Source organism: Crocodylus porosus, unplaced genomic scaffold (assembly GCF_001723895.1).
Source record: "Crocodylus porosus isolate Cpor-Errol unplaced genomic scaffold, CroPor_comp1, whole genome shotgun sequence".
Lineage (NCBI taxonomy): Eukaryota > Metazoa > Chordata > Crocodylia > Crocodylidae > Crocodylus > Crocodylus porosus.
This window is the reverse complement of record NW_017728906.1, coordinates 61917940-61942851: the sequence shown is the minus strand read 5'-3', so window position 1 is coordinate 61942851 and position 24912 is coordinate 61917940. Positions and strand designations below refer to the sequence as shown.

The 24912-nt window shown below is 41.9% G+C and overlaps 1 protein-coding gene across 4 annotated transcripts in view; it reads right to left on the bottom strand.

Moving 5' to 3' along the window:
• Positions 1-24912, bottom strand: part of SH3KBP1 (SH3 domain containing kinase binding protein 1) — a 359726-nt gene that overhangs the window by 178237 nt on the left and 156577 nt on the right. For all 4 annotated transcript variants that reach the window (XM_019529214.1, XM_019529212.1, XM_019529213.1 and 1 more), the window contains one exon: positions 4779-4885. In XM_019529214.1, the coding sequence (XP_019384759.1) occupies positions 4779-4885 (107 nt within the window). The remainder of the gene's footprint in view (positions 1-4778; positions 4886-24912) is intronic.

The following is a 24912-nucleotide window of genomic DNA, read 5'->3' as shown; positions in this document are numbered from 1 at the left end:
TTATGAATGCTCTTGCTTTGAGCAGGGGATTGGACTAGATGCCCTCCTGAGGTCCCTTTCAACCCTAATTTTCTATGATTCTATGATTATTTTGGAGAGCAAAAAGGTAAGGAAAATGAGCCCTTTGCCATCAAGTGACATACTCTGAGTGCATCATGCAACACTCCTCATTTAGTGTGTGGCCACAGACAAGATACGATATTGAGAATGTGTGACATTAAGTAACTTACGACTATGTAATACTTCACTTTTACAGAGGTTAGAAATTGTACAAGTATCCTTAACGATGACATTTCCTAACTTTTGAGTGATTACATTTTGCAACTTTAATGTTCTCTTACTGAATAGGTCTGCCCCCTCCACTTTCTTCTTTTCATTTTTAGGTCTAATTTCAAAATGAAAAAGACAAAAATCTCATCATTTGGAATTGTACTGAACCCCAGCTTCGGTCATCAGAATGGTCTGGATCTTTGGATCCACAGCAGACACATCTACCATGAAAATAACAGATAGCCACTGTAGGCCATTATCTTCTCTATGGACCAGCCATTAAAGAAGCATGAGACAAACACTGCCTTATCTCTGGATAGTGGAACCACCTTCACTGCAGTAATATATTGCAATACTGCAAAGACTTATTCATGTACTATGAGAAGCCCAACAGATTACTTAAAAGCACAGTCAGTCTTTAAAATATATTGCAATATAAGGATAAAATAAAATCATGATTAATGGATTCCCAAAACTGCCAAATGATGTGCCAGATGCTCTTAAGCAAGACTTTTTTCATGTTATATAAAGGAGTTATAACAAAATATAATTGGCATTTGAGTATTTCAATTTAGTAAGAGAATTAGCTACAGTCATATTTTAGGAAAACTGTAATTAGAGTCATATCTAATGAGCCTAGAAGATGAACTACACAGAAAGAGCTATCAATCACATACATTAAAAATGTTAAAATAAACAAGGCTGAAAATGGTCTCATCTCGTGTTAGTTTTAAAATATATTTCTAATTTAATTTTGTTAATTAATTCTGTATTGGCATTTCAGTTTTTGTGTAGTTATGGGAATCTATGGTTCCACAATAAATATTTGTATCTATTGTTCTGAATGTCTGATCTTATAATGGATTTATATTCCACTTAGAACAAACAGAAAACAAATTTAAATTACTAGCATATCATGTCATCAAGGGATTCTGGTGACATTATAAACCACAGCACCACAGTTCATAAGTTTGCTTAGCAACTCACATGCTCTGATATAATCTAATAACTCAAACTTTAACTATTTACATAAAGCACAAACCTAGCATCCCAAAAACTTATTTGCTACTCTTCCACCTGAGCCCACAATACTATCTGGTACTTGAGGCTTCCTATTGTATCTATTAGTAACTATTACAGGTGCTATAGAAAAACTTAATCTATGGAGGTGCAAGGCTGTAACCTGCAGCAAAATCCCAAGCTAACTCTGCCCCTGCAAGGTTTGCAGCTGCACTGTCAAGTCAGCAGTGCCATATATGAACTAATAACCAGGGCTAAACACTGCTGCCTTGTGCATCTTTAGTCATTTACTCCAAGAGACATCTTTGCTTCTCTAGCAGCCATAGATTTAAATTCCTCAATTGATATTTTAAAACCTAACCAACAGTAGTACAATAGAGCTTGCTTTTATCTGCCACAGGTAAAGGTTAAGGTTTTGTCTACTACAAACGTGTTTTAAAATTAATTTAGCTTAATTGACATACAGTACTGTGGAGATCTTCTAAACCAGTATAAACCAGGCTTATTTTGTTTTATCTCAAGTCAGTCAGGAATCTTTCAGGATAAACTGAAGTAAGCCACTCAATCCAAATTAAACGTATCCATGAGATTTCCACTGGTTTAATTAAGTCTGTCTAAAACTACTTAAACTAAATTGGTGCATCCTTTTTTTTTGCAAAAGTAATGCCTAACATTCAGAGGCAAATTAAAAGATTTAATATGCAGAGCAGGGGCAACTAGAAATGAGAGGGGATGGCTATATATAATGCAACCTCACAAAGTTCTACTTGCCCACTCAACTCACACAGTGGAAATCTTTTTTAATAAGCAAATAATCTGTGATTCAGTTTTTCATCTTTCATCATGATGTTCATATTTGAACAAGCACACTTTGGTGATGGTGCCAGTAAATATTAACATTCTACAAGCACGATCCATGTATAAACCATGATACACTGCTTTTCTGAAAATCTTTATATTTCTGGCTTTCATGACTGAGGCCTAACTTCTTATGAAAACCTAATTTTTGTAATTATTACCTTCAAGACCATTTATTTGACATAAAGCAATGTTTAAGGATATCAGTGCTGTAGTTCTATGACACTTCATAGAGCAGCACCTCTAAGCAATGAAATTCATGCAGTTACTGCTACAACTTTCCACATCAAATCAAGTCCCAGTAAATCAGTGAAGTTTGCTGTATTTTTTTAGCTGTATTTTGTATTAAGCTGACAAGCACAGGAGAGAATAAATGACACTCCATTCTGTACCACCACTCCAAAGGCAAACTATAGTTATAAGAAGTGCTGCGTCACTACATTCACTGTGATTTGAAGAGTTCTGTTTGTTCTTCCATCAATCCAATCTGATACTACTTAGGACAGTGTGGATGGCTACCACTGCAAGACATGGACAGGAATATCCTGGTTCAGGCCCAACATGGCAGTGCGCCAAGATGCACCATGGCAGGGCAGCTGGAACCTGTTAGTGTTGTTGCTGCTTCCCCTACACCACCTCCCACCTCTTGGCTGCAGTGCAGGCACAGCTGGGGCCACACTTCCTAGCCCCAGTGCAGCTTCTCACCCACTGAAAGCTGAACCCACACTGCAGCCATGGCAGCAGGGCGGCAGAGGGGAAAGAGGTCTAGGGAAAAATAGCAGCAGTAGTGTAGGCACAGCTTCCAAGCTGTCTGGTCTCAGCGCAGGTCCTCACTGACCTGCCCCAGAGGAGGCACAAACAAAATCTTCTGGCTACACAGGCTAAATCAGGCCTGCAGGCATATGTTGCCAATCTCTGACGGACGAGGTTAAGATATTGCTCTGTATTGTACTACTGCAGCTGGAAGTCCATAAGGAAGAACTCACATAGCTGATATTGTCAGTTACCTATATCTCCCTAGAACATAAATGAATACTGGAAAGGAGTACAAACCCATCTCCTGTCACTTGCCCATGATCCTGCCTACATGTTAGCCACAAGCAAACCTTTCCAATGCCACAGCAATCCTGGCAGTGCACTACCCAGGTCCATGCCAGATGTGCATATTGCTAATTTAAAAAGTGTTTGTATAATATTTAAAACAACTATTTATGAAAAATATACCATTATCTGCATGTGTGAAGGGGGAAGACAGGGAAAGTTATTCCTCAAGGCCAGCCTACTTGGATTGAGTAAGAAATTATTTTGATTCTTTGCCCTTCAAAAAAGTACTTATCAGTGTTTTAAGTGGGGCAATTCAAGGAAGATTTTTCTGTATTCATGCAAGGTCAAAGATGCTTCAAAACTGCAGTGACAACAATTCTCATGCTGCCTTGGAATTCATTAAAATGTTGGGTTAACTGTGTCTTTCAAATGTCCTCTCTAATATCTCATAATCTTGACTTTCCCTATTACCATTCTGCTCACAGACAGAGTGAGGGTGACATGAGATGTCTGGTTCTGGGAAGAACAAAATGTGCAGCACTAGTGTATGCAGTCATGTTAAGGAGACAGTGATTACTAAAGCCCCTTACATTTTGCTATGGTAAGTAGAGTCTGCTAGATCTGACTGTAGGTTGCAGTAGACTTTACAAAAAAAAACAAAAAAAAATAAAACTAATCACATTTCTATCAGGGCTGGTTTATGAACTGTTCACTCACTGTTAAAAAAAAGCATCACACAACTTACGAAATAAATTATGCAAACCTAAAATTGAACCTTTTACTGGACTTCTTATCAGACTAAGTTCTTAGGTACTTTTAATGTTAAGTAAATACAAATTAAATGAGTTTGAAGAAATCCTGACTCATTCTAGAGATTTTATGTTAGTATTTCGGAACTTAAGCTTGATACTACTTGAGTCAATGGGCTAACTTCCAACAGAGTAAGTGGAGCAAGATCCACCTCTTCAGTGTGCTGCCTGAATGCCGTGGTATCAATTTTATGAGCAGATGCACTCATTCAGAACCATTTCAAAAGGTCAGCATCTAAGCCTTCATAACTAACCCCTACTACAGCAAACTGATTTCCATTAAGTTTTATGACTCAACGTCCATACATAATATACATTATTTTTAGCCTCAACTTGGAAATCATTACAGAAAAAAGGAAGCTATTACAAAATTAGTTAGTAAAAGAAACATGAGATGAATTTCCTAGCTGAACTTTAAATGGCTCCAGTAAAATCTGTTAGCTATGCATGTCACTACGTGGAGATCATTCTTCCTTATAGACGATTTACCTGGAACATATGGGGAAGGGCTTTTTCTATTACCTTAGGTATGCATGCATGGTATGGACTATGAGCCACTTCCTGCAGGTAGAGGTCTGAAACAGCTGATGTCAACATATAATTGCAGAAACACAAGGGCCAAAAAGAACCCTAAAGCAACTTAAACATATGTATAAGAACAGTGTATAACACTTGTTTTTAATTTTGTTTTTAAAGCATATTACCATCAGAATGATTAATATATACAAAACATACCAGAATTGTATACATGTACAGTACACAGTAAAAGTTACTCACTTCTCCCACCACTTCAATGATGTCACCAACTTTTAACTCCAGCTCATCTTCATTCTGAGGCATGTAACTGAAAGCTACCTGACATCTTCTTCGTCTGTTTCTCTCTCCTAGTTAAAAGTAAAAGATGAAAGGGAAAAAGTTCGATTAAAATGTAACTATATTAAGACTCCCTGAACAAGTAAAAAAAAAGCTACCTAAAACCCTGAACAAAACCCAGCTGCACTGCCTCCTAACCATAGTCCATGGGAAACAGCTGACGATACAGCAGCATCCTACTCTGAGCACCGATAAACATTTTGAAGATGTGCAATGCTTATTAAATGAACTTCAGGTCAATCTACAGGAAAAGACTGACATTCAGAAATGAAACATATTAGCATATAATTCCCTCCAACCATTTTTGTCTTAGATGCAAATTACCATGCAAAAATATCTGTTGATTTAAATATGGTGTCCAGGTAAAAATAAAAATGCCTGGCAATCAGCTTGAGTTCCATTCCAAAGACAACTGCATACCTACACACTAACATATGATGATGTTTTCATATTTATTGTCAAAATGGCTACTGGCCTCTATTAAAAAAGAGAAAAGTTACACAATCAGCATAGCTTTCCTCCAGCACTAAAATGCTCCTTAGGATAAACGGAGTAAAGTTATATTACTGATGACTTTGTTTTCAAACAGATTTCCAAATGGAAAAAGGAGGAGTGATAGTCTTCATACAAACACCTTGTAAAGCAGCTCCAATTGCAACAGTAGCTAAGGGCATTTATAGACGTGCTGCGGGGTGGGGGGGAGGTCACTGCCATTTTTCAGCATAGGGACAGTGATGCATATGACACTGGAGTCTGCTGGAGGACAGTAATTACCATGCTCCAGCAGACTTGATGAATCGAGCCTGCTCCAACGCGCTGTAATTACAGCATGTCAGAGCAGCTTCCCTGTATGTGTATAGGCACCTTAAGTTATTAACTTCTGCCATCCACAGGTTTAAGAGAAATATTTCACAAAAACATCATCATTTACTGGATCAGCCCATAGGTCCATCTAGCCTAGTAGCCTCTCTCTCAGTGGCAGATGGTGGATGCAGAGAAAACAGGGCATGTCCAGAATCTTCTACACCCCACTCCTCTCCCACTGCTGTGTCAATTGTCATGGAGCGATTTTTAAAAATAAACATATTTTAATGCAATTGAACTAAACTTGGTCAGTTGCTGTTTTCATAAAGACGGCAATTTATTCCTCTCCACTTAAACTAGTGTGATGCTAGGATGCAGCTTATAAAATCATCAAATAAATTAAAGACTATAAATAAATTCTACACAGAACATTTTCTGAATTGTGAAGATAGTAATTTTTTCCTAAAGATAGAAATCCTCATTATATGAACATCAGCACTTATCAAGTGGTGGCTGTTGACTGATTTCATAGACTAAAGCCCTTTAGTTGCCATGGTGTTTTATAATCAATATTGTGTGACTCTAGGATAAACATCTTTGATGTCGCTAGGAGAATATGGAATATGAACAATGCAGGATAGTACTGAAACAGCATGGATCTTCTTTTCTGAATATTTTCTTAAGGTATTTTTATGGTATATGTGCATCTTCCTTCCATTTTCAATTAGCACTGATTCATACACAACAGAAAGATTATCACTCAAGTACATGAAGACAATAAGACTCATACTCTCTCTCTCTAGGGATCCTTCAAACATTTCCTAGGTTTGGAAACATATGCGCCTCTAACAACTACACATTCTGTCCTCCTCTCATACTAGCTCCCTTTGCACACCCCACTTTTTTCTTTTTGTTCAGCATTTACCAGTACTGTCAGTAGCCCATTTGTTTTATTGGTCACAGGTACACTTCCTGCAAATTGTGCTAGGACAGAATCATGGAGAACCCTTAGTCTCTTACTTTGACTCATGATGGGTCTCTAACAACACAATCTTCAGTTTATAACGTATTTACTGACTACTACCTAGTAGTCCAATCACTTTGCCTAATCATGTTATCTACTTCCACAATTAGTTTATTCAAAGCAGGGATGAATGATGAAAAATCTCTTGCTGTAAAAAGAAAGAAGAGAAAGTACTAAATAACCAACAAGCATATATCCCCGTGGACTACAAACTGAAGTCGCACATAAACTGGTTTATGTAATCAGAAACTGGTTTAAACCTACAACAGAACAAAAATTCAGTGCACATAGACCGGTTTCAAAATGGCTGAAAATGGTTTAAGATTAAACTAGTTGAATGTATTATCAGACTTAACAGATCAGACTTACTAGTTTGTAACAGGCCACTAGATCTCCCCTCAGCCTTCTCTTGTGGAGGCTGAACCGGTTCAGGTCCCTTAGCCTCTCCTCGTAGGGCCTGCCCTGCTGCCCCCCTGATCATGTGAGTGGCCCTCCTCTGGACCCTCTCCATGCTGTCCACATGGGTCAAACTGGGTTTATGAAACTTCTGTCCCAGACCCCTTCCTGGTACAATCTAAATCATAGTCCCCCAACATCCCAGCATGCTTTCTAGCCCTGGGCTGGGCTGTGCTGTCTGCTCAAGCAGAGAAGGGTTGGGGGGTTGAATAAGGGGGAGGCAGGGACTGCTCCCCACAGGCAAACCCTGGCTGGAGTCTGGGGCTAAGAGAAGGGGTTAAACTTTACTTTCCCTGGGTACAGAACTGCCCTGACCTGCTAAAAAACTTATTGCTGGCTGCAACTGTGGACTCCAAATTCCAGAAGCACCTGAAGCAGGAAGATTAAATGATGAGCAACCCTGCAGAGTCCTGCTGATGTGACTGTGGACTGCAAAGCCCAGAGACCTCAGGGGCACTGGGAAGTAGAAGCAAATACACAGGCACGCTGGCTGCATGCCAGAGAGCCATGCACTAGTGCTCCCTGGCTTCTGGCCTGAGCCACTGCAGGCAGGTGGCTGCATTTCCTAACTCAAAAGTGAATGTCTGTTCAGTTGTTTCTCAGTTTAATCTCTGCAGTTTAGACTAACCTGCAAAGACTGAATTGATTCAGCCTCGGGCTTTTGACTTTATGGCTAAGTACAGACAGACAAAGTCATTGTTTTAAATACTCAGCAAGAAACAATACACAAATACCAATTCAGTGATGTGGGGAGGGGAAAAGGAGGATTTTGGTCCAGATCCTCAGAGAGATTTTGACGTGGGGAGGTACCAAGCAGAACTGACATTCTCATAACCAAAGCAAGGCACTAAGGTTGCATATAAAATGAAAGAAGAGTGGAGTTAAGTCCCTCAGAATGGGACTCTCAATATTCCATATGCTGAGTAAGGAGATGCCCATACTAGCCAACAGGAACTACTATAGTGAGGGATGCATCTTAAATCTTATCTGCTTCCTGGACTTTGGCTACAGTTAGGCAACTGTGTGAGACCAGGATTTATAGACTGAAATCACTTCCTAGACTAAAGACACCCCAATTGATCCTTTGGATACAGATAACTAATTCCCCCTGGCCACTGGAGAAGGAAGGAGTGGTAAGAAGACATGATGATTACCTTTTATAGAACAGTAAAAGCACTAGCTCCACAACTAAGACTCAGGTTCAATACCCCAACTCAGTTTGAGGGGGCTCAAACCCCAACTGCCATCTGCCAGGAGAGTGCATCAGCTGCCAGGATACAAGCATTTTGCACTACAGAGTTAGATAAAATATAGAAACAGTATTGAGACCAGGGGCCAGATGCTAGGACGCCACCTTCTAAGGAATGGCTTCATTATTATGCAGTAGTCAAGCTTGCTCTCTCTTTGGCCCTGTGAAGCTTGCATTCCTTTCTGTTTTATAGTTTCATAGTTGGTAGGGTGGGAAGGGACCTGAACAGATCATCAAGTCTGACCCCCTGCCATGGCAGGAAAAGGTACTGGGGTCAAATAACCCCAGCAAGGTGTTCATCTAGCCTCCTCTTAAACACCCCCAAGGTAGGAGTCAGCACCACTTCGCTTGGAAGTTGGTTCCAGATCCTAGCTGCCCTGACAATGAAGTAGAGCCTCCTGATATCTAGCCTAAATCTACCCTCTGCCAGCTTGTGACCGTTATTCCTGGTCACTCCTGGTAGTGCTCGGGGGAACAGGGACTCCCCCAATGCCTGCTGGTTCCCTCTGACTAGTCTGTAACAGGCCACTAGATCCCCCTCAGCCTTCTCTTGTGGAGGCTGAACAGGTTCAGGTCCCGTAGCCTCTCCTCATAGGGCCTGACCTGCTGCCCCCTGATCATGTGAGTGGCCCTCCTCTGGACCCTCTCCATGCTGTCCACATCTCTCTTGAAGTGCTGCACCCAGAACTGGACGCAGTACTCCAGCTGCGGACTGACCAGTGCCTCATAGAGGGGGAGCATCACCTCCTTGGACCTGCCTGAGATGCATCTGTGGATGCATGACAAGGTGTGGTTGGCTTTCCTGACTGCATCCCCACACTGCTGGCCCATATTCATCTTGGCATCAGTGATGACTCCAAGATCCTTTTCTGCCTCTGCACTGATGAGAAGGGAGTTCCCCAGCCTGTAGGTATGGTGCTGGTTCTTCCTCCCCAGGTGCATCACTGTACAGTGGCTCAACTTCAACAGGAGTGGAATATGTCCACCCCAATCTTGCCAATAGCCTGGTGGTTAGGATGCTCTCCTGAGAGCTAGGAGTTGCAAGTCTGAATCCTTGCAAAAACAGGAGAAAGAAACACCCAATGAGTAAGATGCAGAGGAGGGAAGGAGCCCTTCCTTACTCCACCTGTCTCCTTGTGTAAAGTAGTGGTTCTCAACCTTTTTTAGATGCAAGGCATTGCTCAGAAAATGCCAACTCTTAGCTTATGCTTTTGACTATGCTTTTTGACTGGAAAAATAGGATTGGCAGAGAGCTCAGAAAGCCCACAAGAGGTCAAAATATTTTTGACGCTGCAGGTCCCTATGTGAAATCGCTGAGTTTATCTCATGAATCATATGTATTATTCACAGCCCTATTATCGTGCAGCACCCTTCAACACCCTTAAAAGGATCTCATGGCAACCTAGGATGCTGCAACACCCTGGCTGAGAATCACTGAGATAAGATAACATCAGTTCTCCAGGCCTCTGTTTTACCAATCAAACAGGAATAATAATACCCCTCCACTCCCTCTTCCCAAGGTACTGAGAGGTTAAATTCATGTTTGGAAAAAAAGATGATCCTAGAAAACTCGACATAAATGCAAAGTAGCAGTACTGAATCATGAAGTTAGTTTCATCCACACAGACATTAAATTCACATCAGTTACATACAGTACATCTAGGAATGAAAGCAGCATGATACCAAAGAAGGAGGACCTACACATCATGTTCAATGTATTCTCCTGTTCAGACTTCCTCAAACGTTCCCATAAAAACTATCAAATTAGTCCCCTGGTTCTTTCACTTCTCCCTCTCCTCCTGAATATCTGTCTCTGGATGTCTAAGAACAGCAAGGAATAGAGGGAAGAATCAGAGTACTACCCAGGTCTAAATGCACATGACAATAGAAACAGCAGATCATCTTTATGGTTTTAACAAGAAGTTGCCACAAGTAATCCTCCAGGACTCGTGAATATGGGACTGTTCCGCATTTTTAGAATGGTGCACTAGCTGCGCTAAGAACTATGCAATAGAAGAGATCGTTTTGTTTTGTTTTGTGTGATAAAGGAACATGGAGAGTTCACACTGAACCAGCTGGTACTAGATCACTGTGAAAACAGCTGATCTGAAAAAAAAGTTCAAGTCAAAGTCACCACACATACAAAACCAGTTAGCAAAGATAAAGATCTTTTTTGTAGAAGGACTATTCCCATTATAGTCATTCACACATCTTTTTTTGTTTCAGTTTAATTGGAACACAAAGTTTCTGATCGCAGCACATTCAGCCATCCTCCATACCAACTGGAATAACTCCCAGGCAGTTAAAAAATACCCATCTTGCTGGTCTACCTTGCTTTCTTCCCTTCATTTACTAATATTGCAACCCTTTCCAAATGTTGGCTGCTATCTTAATTGCTGCTGCTGTGGGATTTACAAGAGATATGCAGCACAATTAACATCTGTGTGCTGGTCAATGAGGAGGGAATTTTAAAAAACTCTTTAACAAAATTAGGGTTATATCAGCAGCTGCAACAGCTATTAAAATAAGGTTGTATAATGTTACTACTCTAATTCTGTTTTTTGATTGCTCAAAATTTTGTAAAACTTAATATTTGGATGGATGTTTCCCATATTTTTTCCAAGTTCAAAAAGTGACAAAGATACTGAGTAGGAAGGTGAGTGAATAAAACCTATTTTTTCATTAAGACTACTGGAACTTTTGTACTGGCTTGAGCTAGAAACACTACATTTTACTGAAATAGCTACATAATGAAGTAATATTGCTTACTGCTGTGGAAGGAACTGGTTTCAGTTTAACAAGAGTTAATCCCTTTTTTTAAATAAAGAAGCATATACTTTGCATACACAGGTTATCTTTAAAGTGTAGCATGCAACTATGGAAAAATTCACTGCCACATTGAAGGGGCTAAGCTAAAGTCAAAACTGTGTTAAGTGTGTAGCAGGTGAAGGACTGGCTGCACAAGAACCCAGTGCAGACACTGGAGTATGGGTTCAAGTACAGCTCTTCTGTCTTCTGTAACGGTTATGGTAGGTGTTAAGCCTTTACTCAGTTGCTGAACAACCATAAGAAGAAAAAAGCAGGAGATGGGTCCCTGAGGTCTTCTATAAATTGTACAATGGCTTGCTTCTCCTGCACCCTGGAAGTCTAAATTAAAAGTTTATGGGAGAGAGACTCTCTCTCCTAACAGGGCTCCTATGATGTGCTAGAGAAGGTCTCGTCTCAGAACATGCAGGTAATATGCTGCCAAATGTTTTCAGATTATGTCACAGACATGTACAATTTTGTTAGATTTCAGAAGTCTTAAATTTTATTGAATCTACCTGTTCGTGGTTATTTTCTATGAAAAGCTAGTAAATACCACAGGAAAAAAAACCTTATATTACTAATAAAGTCAGGCTTGCATGCTGAAGTACAGGAAATGACTGAAATTGCATATGCCCTTCTGTGCAAAGGCATGAAGAGTCAAATATTTTGTTGTTGCATACTTTTGCAGCAGGTGCTCCAACCATTCTGTTCTACAAACTATGCCTGCAGAGGTGCCAGGAGGCTCCTCTGACACACTGTAATCACAGCACATCAGAGCAGACTCAACTGAGTCTCCTGGAGTGTGTTAATTAGTGTGCTCCAGACAGCCTCCATGTTTCGTGTATCAGCATCCCTGCACTTTAACACAGCAGTGAGGCCACATTAACTAAAGCTCGTCAAACATAAGCAATGCGTAGGGAGGTATGAGGAGGCACATCCCTCCTCTGAGAGCAAGCACTCTGGCTGGTAGGGAGGCATGGAGAGCGCTTGTGCCCCCCTCAAACTGGCTCCACTGGCGGCACTTCCACCGCCGTTGTGCAGAAGTGCCAGCATTTCCACTGTCGCCATGCCACTGGCATGCTTGGCAACCGGCCGCGGGGAACACCCCCCAGTCGTGCCCCACTGGTGCCCCCTGAGACTCAGGAGGCACCAGGCGCCCATATCATCAAACCCGCTTTAGTTACAGTGCTCCCACCACCATTTTGAAGCACAGAAATGCTGATACATGAGACATTGCAGGATGCTCTAATTAGTGTCCCACCTACCCCTGGAACATATGTAAAAATGTCCTCTGATACCAGTCCTACAATGTAAACTGTCAAGGTGAACCCTTGGGCATATATGACAACTCAATTACTTAAGTGGGTTCCACATGAATGCAAGAGTCTGCCCATGTGGATCTTAATGTTAAGATCAGAGTGTAGCCTCTGATACATTTTATAGCGTTGTTTAATACCTGGTATATGCTACAGAGTGCAATGAAGTATATATACATATACATACACACACACACACCCCTTCTATGCATTCTGTAGCATAGATTGCATACCTGTTGCAAAAGTATGCAACAACAAAATGTTAGACTCTTCATGCCTCTATATATACAGCAAAAGCCATGCTATCCGGCACTTTACCATCTGGAACGCTCCACTAACTGGCATCTGTCAATCCTTCCAAGGGACACAGCAAAAGCAAAACCAGAAGTCCCCCTTCTGGTTTCACCACTGCAAGCTGAGTTCTTCTTCTTCACTTCTTCCTTGTGGACCATGGCCTGAGGCAAAGCAGCCCCCCCTCCCTGTCCCCCAGCACACCCTGGAGTGAAAACCCTGGTGCACCAGACACGGCATATTTGATGAACCGGCATATTTGATGAACTGTCACCCCCCATTCCCCACGGCTGCGAGATAACAGAGCTATTACTGTATATTTAAATACACATACTTAAACTACCCTATTAACCATACTTAAAGTACACAGGCTACTACAAATTAAATGTAAAACCAGAATCAGAGTGAATATTTGGTGACATATATCAGCCCCAATGCTCAATACTAACTTTGGTTCACTTACAAACACAGGCCTAAGCCATATAATACCCATATGAAACAATAAAAATCAATATGAAAATGATAATACAATATACAACAGTAAGAATCAATACAAACCTAATAATAATACAATACAAAACAGTGGACAGCTAAAACCAAAAACTTGCTACCAAAATAAAAACATTTAAAGCTTATCCTAAGTCTGAGCTCACTTATATTTATCTGTAGGGAATAGAGAGGGAGAGAAAAAGTCATAAATGGTTGGGGAAGAGGAGGGAATGCATTTTAAAAAAAGAAAAGAAAAGAAAAACGGGGGGTTTTGCTACAGGATCTGGAACCAACTTCCAACTTCCTACCCCGGGGGTCTTTACGAGGAGGCTAGATAGACACCTTGCCAGGGTTGTTTGACCCCAGTACTCTTTCCTGCCACGGCAGGGGGTTGGACTTGATGATCTGCTCAGGTCCCTTCCAACCCTACCAACTATGAAACTATGAAACTATAACCTAGAGTTGTAGTGAACTGCCTCCATTCCTGGCATATACCAAGGAAAGGTCAAGGTGTTTTAAGAAAAGAAGAACATAGCTGTGCTGACAAAAGTATTAAGATAGTCACTGTAGGAAAAAAAGATGTTGTTATCAAGCTTATCTGTGCCTTCTCAAATGCTGCCCTCACACTTAGAGGGATTGGTGATTTTTCTTATGTATTATACCACCGTCTAAATATACCAACTTCAGTTGCACTTCCTATCTCCCTCTTTCAAAGCTAAATGTGTATCACTGAGGAAGTGGTTTGGTCTGCTGTTTCTTCTGATGAGGCAAGCTGTAGTATACAGAAACAAGTTGGAAAAATAATTTTTGATCTTGTTTAGTTTGCAAAAATAACGTTTAATGACTTTACAACAAAGAAAGCCATCTATTGCTTTATGCTTGTAGAAATGTTTGTGTTGTGCTATACTTGATGCTACCTATGGATTGTATATTTAAAAGTTTCTGGTTTCTGTTTAGAGTAGCCACAGCACCATGCATTTTCATTTTATTTTTAATCTGAATTTCTGAAAAGTAAATTTAAAATATGCATACCTTAGTTCAGGGGTGGGCAAAATATTGCCCACGGGCCACATCCAGCCCACCAGGCATTTTCATCCAGCCCATGGCACCCCCCCCAACTAATTGTGCCCCCCCCAACCCTTCTCCCTGCAAGGGTGGGAGTGAGGTGTCAACACCTGCCCCCAACATATCCTATTATGCTTTGCTCCCACCCTCGTGGGTGGACGGGCAGGCCCTGCTAACACTGGGCGGGCCTGCTGCTGCAGGCTTCTGCGGTGTCCTGCTCCCCCTGTGCAGCAGGTAGAGAAGCTGTGGGAGGGGACAGGGCTGCAGCTGGGTGGGAGTGTGGAGTGCGGGGCTGGCTGTAGCGTGGAGTTCAGGTGGGCAGGGCATGGGTGTGAGGGGGCAGAGGTATGGGGACCCCTTCCACGCTCTTCCCTATGGCACGCAGCCCTGGCAGGCAGCAGGGGACAGCAACAGCAGGGGGAGGGGGGCCCAGGCTCCTGGCTCTGGCCAGCACTATGAGAAGCGCGACACCTGATGGGCGGTTTGTCTCCCTAGTGCTCCCCGCACTCGTGGTAGCGCAGGCACTGGAGCAGGCTGGGGTGGGGAAAGCAGCGGCTCCAGCACCTGGGTCTTCCCTCCTGTGCCCCGCAAGTGCAGGGACTGCCAGGGAAACAAATGGCCCAGCAGGAGCTGCAGTCCTTGCCGCGATGTGCTGTGCTTGCCAGAGCCAGGCACCTGTGCCCCCACCTGCTGCTGCGCCATGGGGGGGAGCGTGTGTGTGGGGTCCCCTCCAGCACTACCTGCATTGACTGCAGGAGAAAACAGTGCGTTGCAGAGCTACATCCCCACACCCCACAAATGCCACACAACCCCGCAACATATCCTATGCACCCCCCCACAGCCACACCCCCTCACAAACTCCCCCACCCCACCACACACACCCATATACACCCCCACCAGATACATACACCCACATCCACACCCCCACAATATAAGAGTAAGAATTTATTTTTGAGTTATTATGCATTCCCCTCTATATACAGTACACAAACAAAAACCATGACAAAAAAAATTTTTTGTAATAAAATTAAAATACGTTATAGTAGGTGTTAGACTTTTAGTATATTATTTGGTTTTTTCTGGTTTTAAGATGGCAACTCCCCCCTCCCAAAAGGAGTATTTCCAGGGGGCAAGGGGAGGGACTTCTGGTGGCAAAGGTTAGGGGTGGGACTTCCAGTCTGGAGATGGTAGTCAGGGGACAGGGCATCTGTCAAGGAGTGGAGGTAGCCACACGGGAATTTTCTGACCAAGATTTGTGTTCTCAAAGCCATGCATATTTTAGAAATCTGGCAGGAATACTTTGATAGCACTCTGAAATTTGCAAGAGGATTCTTGTTAAAAGTATTAATTGGCTCACACATGGTTCAATAGCATCAATAAATATGCAATGGTTCTTTTTCCCCTGGAAGTGTGCATCAACACTGCTCTAACCAGGAACTTCTGGCTTTGATCCCAGCAGGAGTACTGGCACATCCCCACTAGAGTCACCAGCCTTGGCTGAAGCCAACACCCACTGCCTCTGAAGAAGGTTTAAAAACACCATGACATAGTAGGAGGAGGGAGGAGGAGGTGAAATTCCCTCCCAGCCCTATGTGGCAAGCAGCAAAGCCCAGAAGCATGGGAAATACCCACAGTAAAACATAGGAATACCTACATTTACATTATCTCTAACCAGTGGCACAATATATGTACAACAGTTTAATTAAGAGTGAAAACAACAACAGGAACTGAACCTGTCTTGGGTGTTTGATCGACACAGTTCACATGTCAGTGAGCTATTGATTCCTACATAAGCACATCCTCGAGTAGAAGCAGCAAAAGCTGTAGAATTACTAGCACAACAAAAACCTATGTCGCTTAAATTGCAAAAACAGACAACTGTTACAGAAAAGGCTAATTAAGTGGACCAAAAACTTAATGTGGAGTTCAGGTGGGCAGGGCAAAAGGTGCAAACCTAACTTAAATGTAGTATCACGGTTGCAGTCAGACAAATTAACAAAAAACATGCAAACAAAATTAAAATACCAACAGGGACCAAATTTTGCTGCACATCTTGCATACTATATGACCGATATCAAGGTTGCCCAACTTCTGCAGAGCTGGGGGCTGCACAGCACATGGGATGCATGCCCCACCAACCTCACCACACTGGGCAAGTCTGCCCTGCATTGTGCTGTGCACTGAGCATTTCACTGCACCATGCTACTGCCCTCATGCCCTGTGTGCTGTACCAGGTGCCACCCCACCCCACTCTAAACAATGCTGGTGCTCCTATGTTGTGGGCAGGTACCAAGCTGCAGCTCCCTGCAAGTTGTGCCAGGGCACCGCCCCTGTCCTTCCTCCAGGGCTGAGGAGAAGGGAAGCTGGAGGAGAAAGGGGAAGCCTGGAGATGGCAACAGGGGCAACAGCAGCTGAAGCAGTGGAGAGGGTGGGGCTGGAGTGGGGCCCTGGACTAGAAGGGCGAGGGGTGCAGGTTAACGGTGCAGGTTAACTCTTCAAGGGCCACATGATCTGTGTTATGCAACAGAAAGAGCAAGATATTGTTTCAAGCAACACATTAAATTAGCCAGTTGCAGTATAAAAATTCCTTTACCCTGACTAAATTAGCACTACTTCAAGAATTTTATTTTTGTAAATCCTATTTTTGGCTTCAAAATACAAAGGAATATTTTGAAGCAGTTTTCCATGAGACAGATGAAATATTCTATCACAAAATGAAAGCTGGTTTTTAGTGATATTGTTTCAAATAAATGTTTTCCTTTAACAAGTTACTATTCTAAGGAACTCCTCTATCTTGATAAGGATTCGATAAAATCACTCACCTTTCACCTGTCTTCCAAAGGATACTTTGTTGCAATTAGAAAGGGTTCAAGGAAGTGCCTTCCACAGCAGAATTATCCCGCCAAACATCTCTTTGGCAGATCACCTGTCCTTCTCACCCATTTCCCAACAGAAAATAATAAAAATATTACCTTGATCTGATCTAGCTTTGCAGCACAAAAGTGAAACTATTTTGCCAAGTTTATCCAGCAGACTAGTGGGGAGAGAGTTTATGTACCCATGTTCTGTCCTCTAGCCCAGCGGGTCTCCACCTTTTTCATACCAGGACCTATTTGTAAACATCCATAGCCAGTCCTGACCCAGTGCCCCTCACTCCCATCCTGCTGCCTCCCACCCTCAGACACCAAACCCCCCCACTGCGGGGCGGGGTAGGGGTAGGTGTGGCCTGAAGCAGGCCCAAGCATCCCCTTGCAGGCTGGAACTCTGCCAGCCTGCAAGTGAAAAGCCAGTTTTCCACCTTCTTTCTCCTTTCAAGGAGAATCCATTTTTAAAGTTTCCATTTGTAAAGTTTCTTTGCAACCCTTTCATATATTCTTGTGACCTGCTTTTGTGTTGCAACCCACGGATTGCAAAATGCTGCTTTAGCCCACACTGCTTCCAGCCATGAGTTGCGGGAGTCCTTTAGCAACTGGGCTGTGGCCCCTCTGCTCCAATACAAGACTGTACAACATGAATGCAGGATCATGTTCTCTAACACTGCAGTGTCACTTTTCTCTAACACTGGGAAACTGTCATGGACAAATTACACAAGAGAGAAACTGTCACTATTACATATTGCAAGCCAATCCGATTTGGAACAAGCTTCCACAAATCCTGCAGAGGTATCTGTAGTTAAACTCAAAGCAGCGCTAAGCCATTTAACTCCTTTTCTTTGACTTACGCACAGTCCAAAGGACCAGTATTAGGGAAGTTCTCTGTCTTCTGAAGAGAAGGATGTCAGTACTATCAAAACCAACTACTCATCAATCACTCCAACCACAAGACAAGCAGCAGGCAGGGCAGGGTGACACCTTAGAGGCTAACTGTTTCAGAGAGGATTAGCTTTCATGGGCAACTGCTAATGATGAAACAACTTACCAGGTAGGCGGTTGCCTACAAAAACTCATCCTGTCTGAAACAGTTTTTAAAATGTAACCCTGGCCTGCCTCCTGCCTGACATGAGACTAAGCACAGCTAAGTACCTCTCTACCACAGGTAAATTTGAGGCCAAAGCAGGATCAAAAGCTCCCTTGGAAGTACAATTACAGGCCTATCACAATTAACTATATTTTATCCTTTGTATTTAATGTGCAATTTATAATGGAGGACACACTTTGATTTTGCTCTACTGATTTGACTGTACATCAACAAGTTTAAAATGGTTATAAATAGAGCAAAGCAAAGACATTTTGATCTTGTAAGTCTTACTGGTAAATTTAACTTTAAACAAATAATATAGTTTATAGTTTTTCAAGGCTAAGTTCAGAATTTAATAAGTACGACCCCACTGAAATTGCAATTTCATGATTTTAGCATAAAACCACAATTTCAGGCTGGACCCACAAAAAAGCAAGGGTTCAGCAATTTTTTTGCAGGCTACTGGGGAGGGGCACAAAAACAACTCCTCCCCCCCCTCAAAAAAAAAGAAAAAGAAAAAAGCTCCAAAAAAATCTAAAACCTCACTGAAAATAAAATGCTGGCTCCCTCTGGCTCCTACCTTTGTCACATGCAGCATTGGTGCCCTTAATCTTCCCCTGCTCCCTGCCCCCCGCAGAGCTCATCCACCCTGCGCCCTTCCCTCTGCATCACCACACTGTTGGAGGCAGAGGGAAGGAAGTGTAAGTTGAAGTAGAGTGAGGGAGCCCAAAGAACACAGCTGCTGTGGCAGGAGGACAGCAGAAGCCTGCAGGCTGCATCCTAACCCTTTAGGAGCTGCATGCAGCCCACTGGCTGGCAGTTGGATAGCCCTTCTGTATCATATGGATAAATAGTGTACATATCAGAAAAGTCTGTCTTCATGGGAAGCCAATTGTTTCTTTAAGAACAGTGGACCAGTAATAATGCCCAGCTTCCTGAATCAGACACAGAGGATGCACAAATTCCAAATTATACCCCCAGGGAAGAATGATAGGAAGTATGTAGTAAGGGTGTCATTCATGTGGGAAACAACATAAAAAGTCATTAAGCTATTTCTTTATTTTATTTTTAGGGTAGTTACGGCAAATTTTGAAATTCATTTAACAAAATTAAAGTGTGTACATGTGTGTACACATGAACACGTGCAGACACACATACACATACACGCACACACTTAAAAGTAAGCCAGAATACTTTCTCCCCTGCAGCCATCTTTCCACAGACCAGATGCTGTCGTTTTAAAGTTACTGAATAACTTACTGCATCAACCAGGTGGTGAGAACCTGGTAATTACTACAGAGACTCAATGAACAAAGGAATAACTTTCAGAAAGATGTTACAGGTAAATAAAAATAAAACACTAACTCCTGTTGTATCCTGCCGGCTCTTGTTTTAGGTATCAGTTTAGATACCAAATTACAGAGCTTGGATTACATTTGAAGAACAGTGTCTTGCAGAATGTAATAAGTGAGGGAGACACAAATGAGTACATACAGCAGACAGACATGCCTCCCAGCACTTATCACCGTTGCCCATTTCAGTGCCACCCTTCAAAAGTGATGCATTTTTGCATATTACTACTTAATTAAAGTTGTCCTGTCTCATGAACAGACTTGCTTGGATAAGAGAGAGGCATGTAAAATTATAGTTTCTGAAATGTAGCAAAATAGTTTTCTGGGATTGCTTTGTTGAGGTGGGCAGAACAGTTCTGGAAAGTCATTTGCGGCAGACAGCACTTGTACTGACAGTCGGACTAACTGATTTTGGTTCCTACAACACAGCCATTGGCTGACAATACTGTAATCTGGTCATAAAATTACTATGCAAGCTTTGCAAAAGCACTTTGGTCTTTTTTCTCTACCCTTCCTCTTTGGTAGACTCATTTCCAGGCAGTCTCTCAAATCAAGAGCTAAAAAGTGTTTGTTAACTCATCAGACATACAAAAAACTAGAACTCTTGGTTCCAAAATTATACTTTTTATTAGACCAACTGGAAAATGGCAAGAAATCTGTCCTTTTCTGCAAGCTTTTGGGATCAAAGTCCCTTCATCAGGCTCTGGGAAAAGTGTAAATGGTACAAGATGGTAAAAAGTCCTCATAGGTAGGAAATAAACTTAATTTTTGCACAGAGGGAGCTGAAGATGGAAGGCTGTCCCTCTGGGTCCATGGCAGTATCTTTGTGACAACTCAGGAGAAAAAAAATTATAAAATAAAATATATGCAATCAAATAATAATATCCGCCGCCCCCCTCAAAATGTGCCTCTTGAAGGACATTGCTCTGGAATGTAACCTATAGATAATCACTTCCCTCTAGAGTAGTTAAACAATTTACAGTCATATTTTAATATAATTCTCAACTTTAAAGCAATTAAAGGCAATCAATTAAATTAAAAAACTTGTGCACACACAGCACATAAGCCTTGCCTTCCTTTTATACTTGAGGATTTTTGCCATATTCATAGGATCTGGAATATAACATCAGAGAGCCAAATTCTGCCCTCAGATAAGCCTATATAAGTCGCATTTAATGCTTAGAAACATCAGAAAAACAAAGGAAGACTATGGCCCACAATTTGATATGCTAGGAAAAGGTCTTCCTCAGTTCAACAAAATGGGCTTGATTCTGCCACTCTTGTTCACATATTACATATTCACTCCCACAAGTCAGTGGGATTATTTGCATAGCAAAACAGTACTATTCATAGGTAAGGTGATACAACCCAACCAATTGTTTTAAAACTTAAACTTGATGGCTTTTATGGGGTGACAATGCTGACACATACAGGAACGTAGCAAACTTACAATGCTTTAGTTTGTTCCTAGTAAGTTTACACATAAATAGCCAAATACTTATCTGACTCCAGGTCCTGGTACATCAGCAATAGAATCCATCCTTCATAAGCAAATGAGTACTCTATGAAATCCCCAAACCATATCACAGGCATCAGTAATATAGTTGTGCAGATCTGCCCGCTCTTCTAACTTCATCTGTTCTGACTTAGTTTTAAAATGATTTGTTCTTCCTTGAGAACTGTCTCCAATCTTGGGACACTTAACATTAAGATTTTATTTATTTATTAAGTGAAAAGTGTGCTTGAAAAATCACATCCTACACACAATAGGCAAACCCACTTTTGGGTCCTATCCTAGTCCCTTTTAGATAGAGACAAATCTCTCCTCTGCTGGAAGCTGGTAGGCCACACACACATCCATATACTTTAGATGGCAATTAAGCCATGACATTTCTAAAAATCTCTCTCAGAATAGAGCCTTGCTAACATCACTTACTGATGCAGTGACACACATCAGCTCAGCATGCTAGTGTATACAACTAACCATCTTCTAGCTCTGCTAAAGGGAAAACTCACCAGGAAGAACCCTCAATTGCACTGCTCATGTTAAGATTTGTTATTATTTCTTGCCTACTGTTGTGAAATTGCTATAATCCAAAAGTAACCTGCTTTTTGAAAGGGCATTTTATACAGTGCTTTGTTATTTGGTGGTTACCCAACTGCTGTACTGTGCATGGGGAACACATGTCCTGGAACATGGTAAACAGATATGATAATACAAGCAAACCCTTGAGGCTTCTGGCCTATTGAGGTTCTGTTCATCAGAAACTACGCAGATTCTAAGTTGGTTTTCCAAAAAGTAATTTTATTTGACCAGTATGTAATGCTGTACTGGGTCGATTGCTCCTTTCGTAGAAGAGATTGTGATCTCAGTCTACTTGCCATACAGGACAATTAGTCTGAATCATACAAGTGCTTGGAGATGGTTTCCAGATCAGCTGGGCTCACAAAGCATTTCAGAAAAACGAAAGGCCTGGAGTCTCATCTGAAAGACGGACGCTCTCACAGACCAAGAGGAACAGACTTACACTTTCAGCTTCCTCTGTGCAAAAATGAAGTTATTTTCTACCTATGGGGACTTTTTACCATCTTTAATTTTCCCTGAACCTGAGGAAAGGTGCATGTGCCTGAAAGCTTGCAGAAAAAGGTAGTATTTTTGCATTCTCTTAGTTGGTCTAATAAAAGCTTTTATCTCTGAACCAAGAGTTCTAGTTTTGCATTTCATTTTGTTTCAGACCAACACGGCTACCAAATACATCCCTGGAGTCTCATCTGCATCTCCAAAATAGCACTTGATTGGGAGTACAGTAAGAGATGCACCTCAAGGTTTTCAGTTGTGGGAATTGTACTACTAGTAATACAGAGACAACACCAGTCACTTTAAGCGGCCGTTAGTGATGAAGGGTGAAGCAAGATTCCTCTCTTTCTAATTTGCTCTCCTCCCCCTTAGACAACTGCTCAGTACCTTCCATATTTGCCCACAGCGACTTCAAAATGTCACATATCTGCTCTGCTGTACTGAGACTTTTTTGTCTTCATTGTTCTTAACATACACAGGAAATCTTTTGGCATTTACAACAGGAATGAAAGGGTGTTCAGCTCAACTGAGCTAAAGTGAAAAATAGGCTACTACAACCAATAACTTAAGTGAAAGGAAGGCAGTTAATAATTCAGTTTATTAGTATGTTTTGTTGAAAAAAACATGACAAATGTCAAGGCCCCACAGTTTCATACAGCGGAGCTGTGCTGTACTCATGTTCTTCTTTCCCTGCTCACAAAACTAAGAAACATTCAAATGTCATCCAAAAGGTATCTAAGCAAACTAGCCAAAATGCAAAAAAGTTCTGATTCTTTCATTTTTGTCTTGTGCTTTTGGGCCTTGTGGGAAAACAGAGTTGATCTCTCTAAAAGTTCAGCTACTATATATATATGGGTTTATCTTTCATGGAAATGGGTGAGGGATTTATTTGTGTAGCTATCGTTAGTGCTAACAGGAATAATATGCACAGCTTGAAAAATCTAATTGCCCATAGTGAGTAGCAAATTTTCTTTATGGATGGAGAAGGAAGAGGCAGCCATCAATGTAAGTAGACTTCAAAATGAAATTCTAGACTGGATGGCTTTCTAACAATGAAAAATCATGCTATCATTTTATTGAATCTCCAATATCTAATCTTAAATTCCCTCCCAGGTGTTACTTTTTTCTCCTGCCTCCCACGCATACCCATCTTGGGCTCCGAAAGTCAAACTGAGTACATTTTTCCCTTGCACATCACCACTTATAATAAAGGCTTTGCAGACTAAATTACAGTATGTACCTGGAACCAAGATGTCTTTGAATTTAAGACAATCTTGCAAGAATTAAATTCTAGATATGGCAAATTTATAAATTTGTTAGAATTTCCCAGGTATAGAACCTAATTATTGGAAGTAGTTTTACATTAGTCTGTTCCCACCACTGTAGCAGGGCAAGCAGCAGTAGGGGATAGGTGGCAGGGGAATCTAGTGGCCTGCCCCCTCACCTGCTCTCCCCCCAGTATCTGCTCTCATTGTGCTCCCTGTCTCCCACCAACCCTCCCACCAACCTTACCCTCAAGACCTGACTCCAGCTTCAGCCTGGAGCACTAAGTCCATGGTTGTTCTGGCCCCAGCCCAGCCATTAGCAGCAGCAGCTCCAGCCCCAACCCTGGCCCGAGGCTGGAGGTGCCACCAGGCTGCTGCTGCATAGTTGGGCCAGGACCAAAGCAACCATGTGGTCCATACTCCAGGCCACAGCCAGTGGTGGCAGTGGGGGGAGAGGGGAGGCAGAAGCAGAGCAGCAGCTTCAGCATCAAGCACAAGCAGATGCCAGACCCAGAGAGGCAGCAGCTGCCTGCCCGCCTGCCCCTGCCTTGTATCCAAATTCAAGACAAGCTCCCCCGCCATATTAAATGGGGGGGAAATCTTGTCTTAGATTCAAGTAAATACAGTAGGCCTTTGGGTACACCTCTGTAGCCTCACTATCTCTCAGTTGTAGCCTTCTGTCCTTTTTCATGCCCCATAGAGTAGAAGTAAGGAGAACATAGTTTGGCCCTTAGAACTTAAGTTATACAAAATGGAAAGAATCCAATTTGACTTTCAACTCTACAGTATCAAAGAAATGCCATATTTTCTTGTATGCACCTTTTCCTGAAAGCCAGCTGCTGGAAACTACAGCACATATTATATGCAAGAAAGACAATAAGAACAGTTTTTGTGGTTACCAGCAAAAGTAAAAGTAAAGTCTGCACATAGCTCACAGATGGTTGAACCATGAGAAGACTCAGCTTCCTGGCTGCTATTATTCTATAACTATTCCTGTAGTTACTTTCTACAGGGAAAGATCTTCATTCTGCCTTTCAAAAACAACGTGTGTATTTTCTTCTGGGGTGTATCGTACATGAGATAATAAGGTATTTCTAAACATGAAGTAAGTTACCTGCTACATCCACAGGACCCTATGATCAATCTGAATCTACTAGTCAGGATTCTTTAGGTAGCAGTAGAAGCAGTAAGAATGATGTGAATTCCACCCTGCAACTACCTATAAAAACTATGAGCAGAGGCAGCCACTGAAGTTATTCTTCAGGTGGAAAACAGAACATAGAAAAGATGTTTACTTCCCAAATTATCTATAGCAGATCAGAAGTGGGGCAAACAGATGAATGGACACAGAGTCATCCTTTTTTCTAACACTCCAGAGCATCTA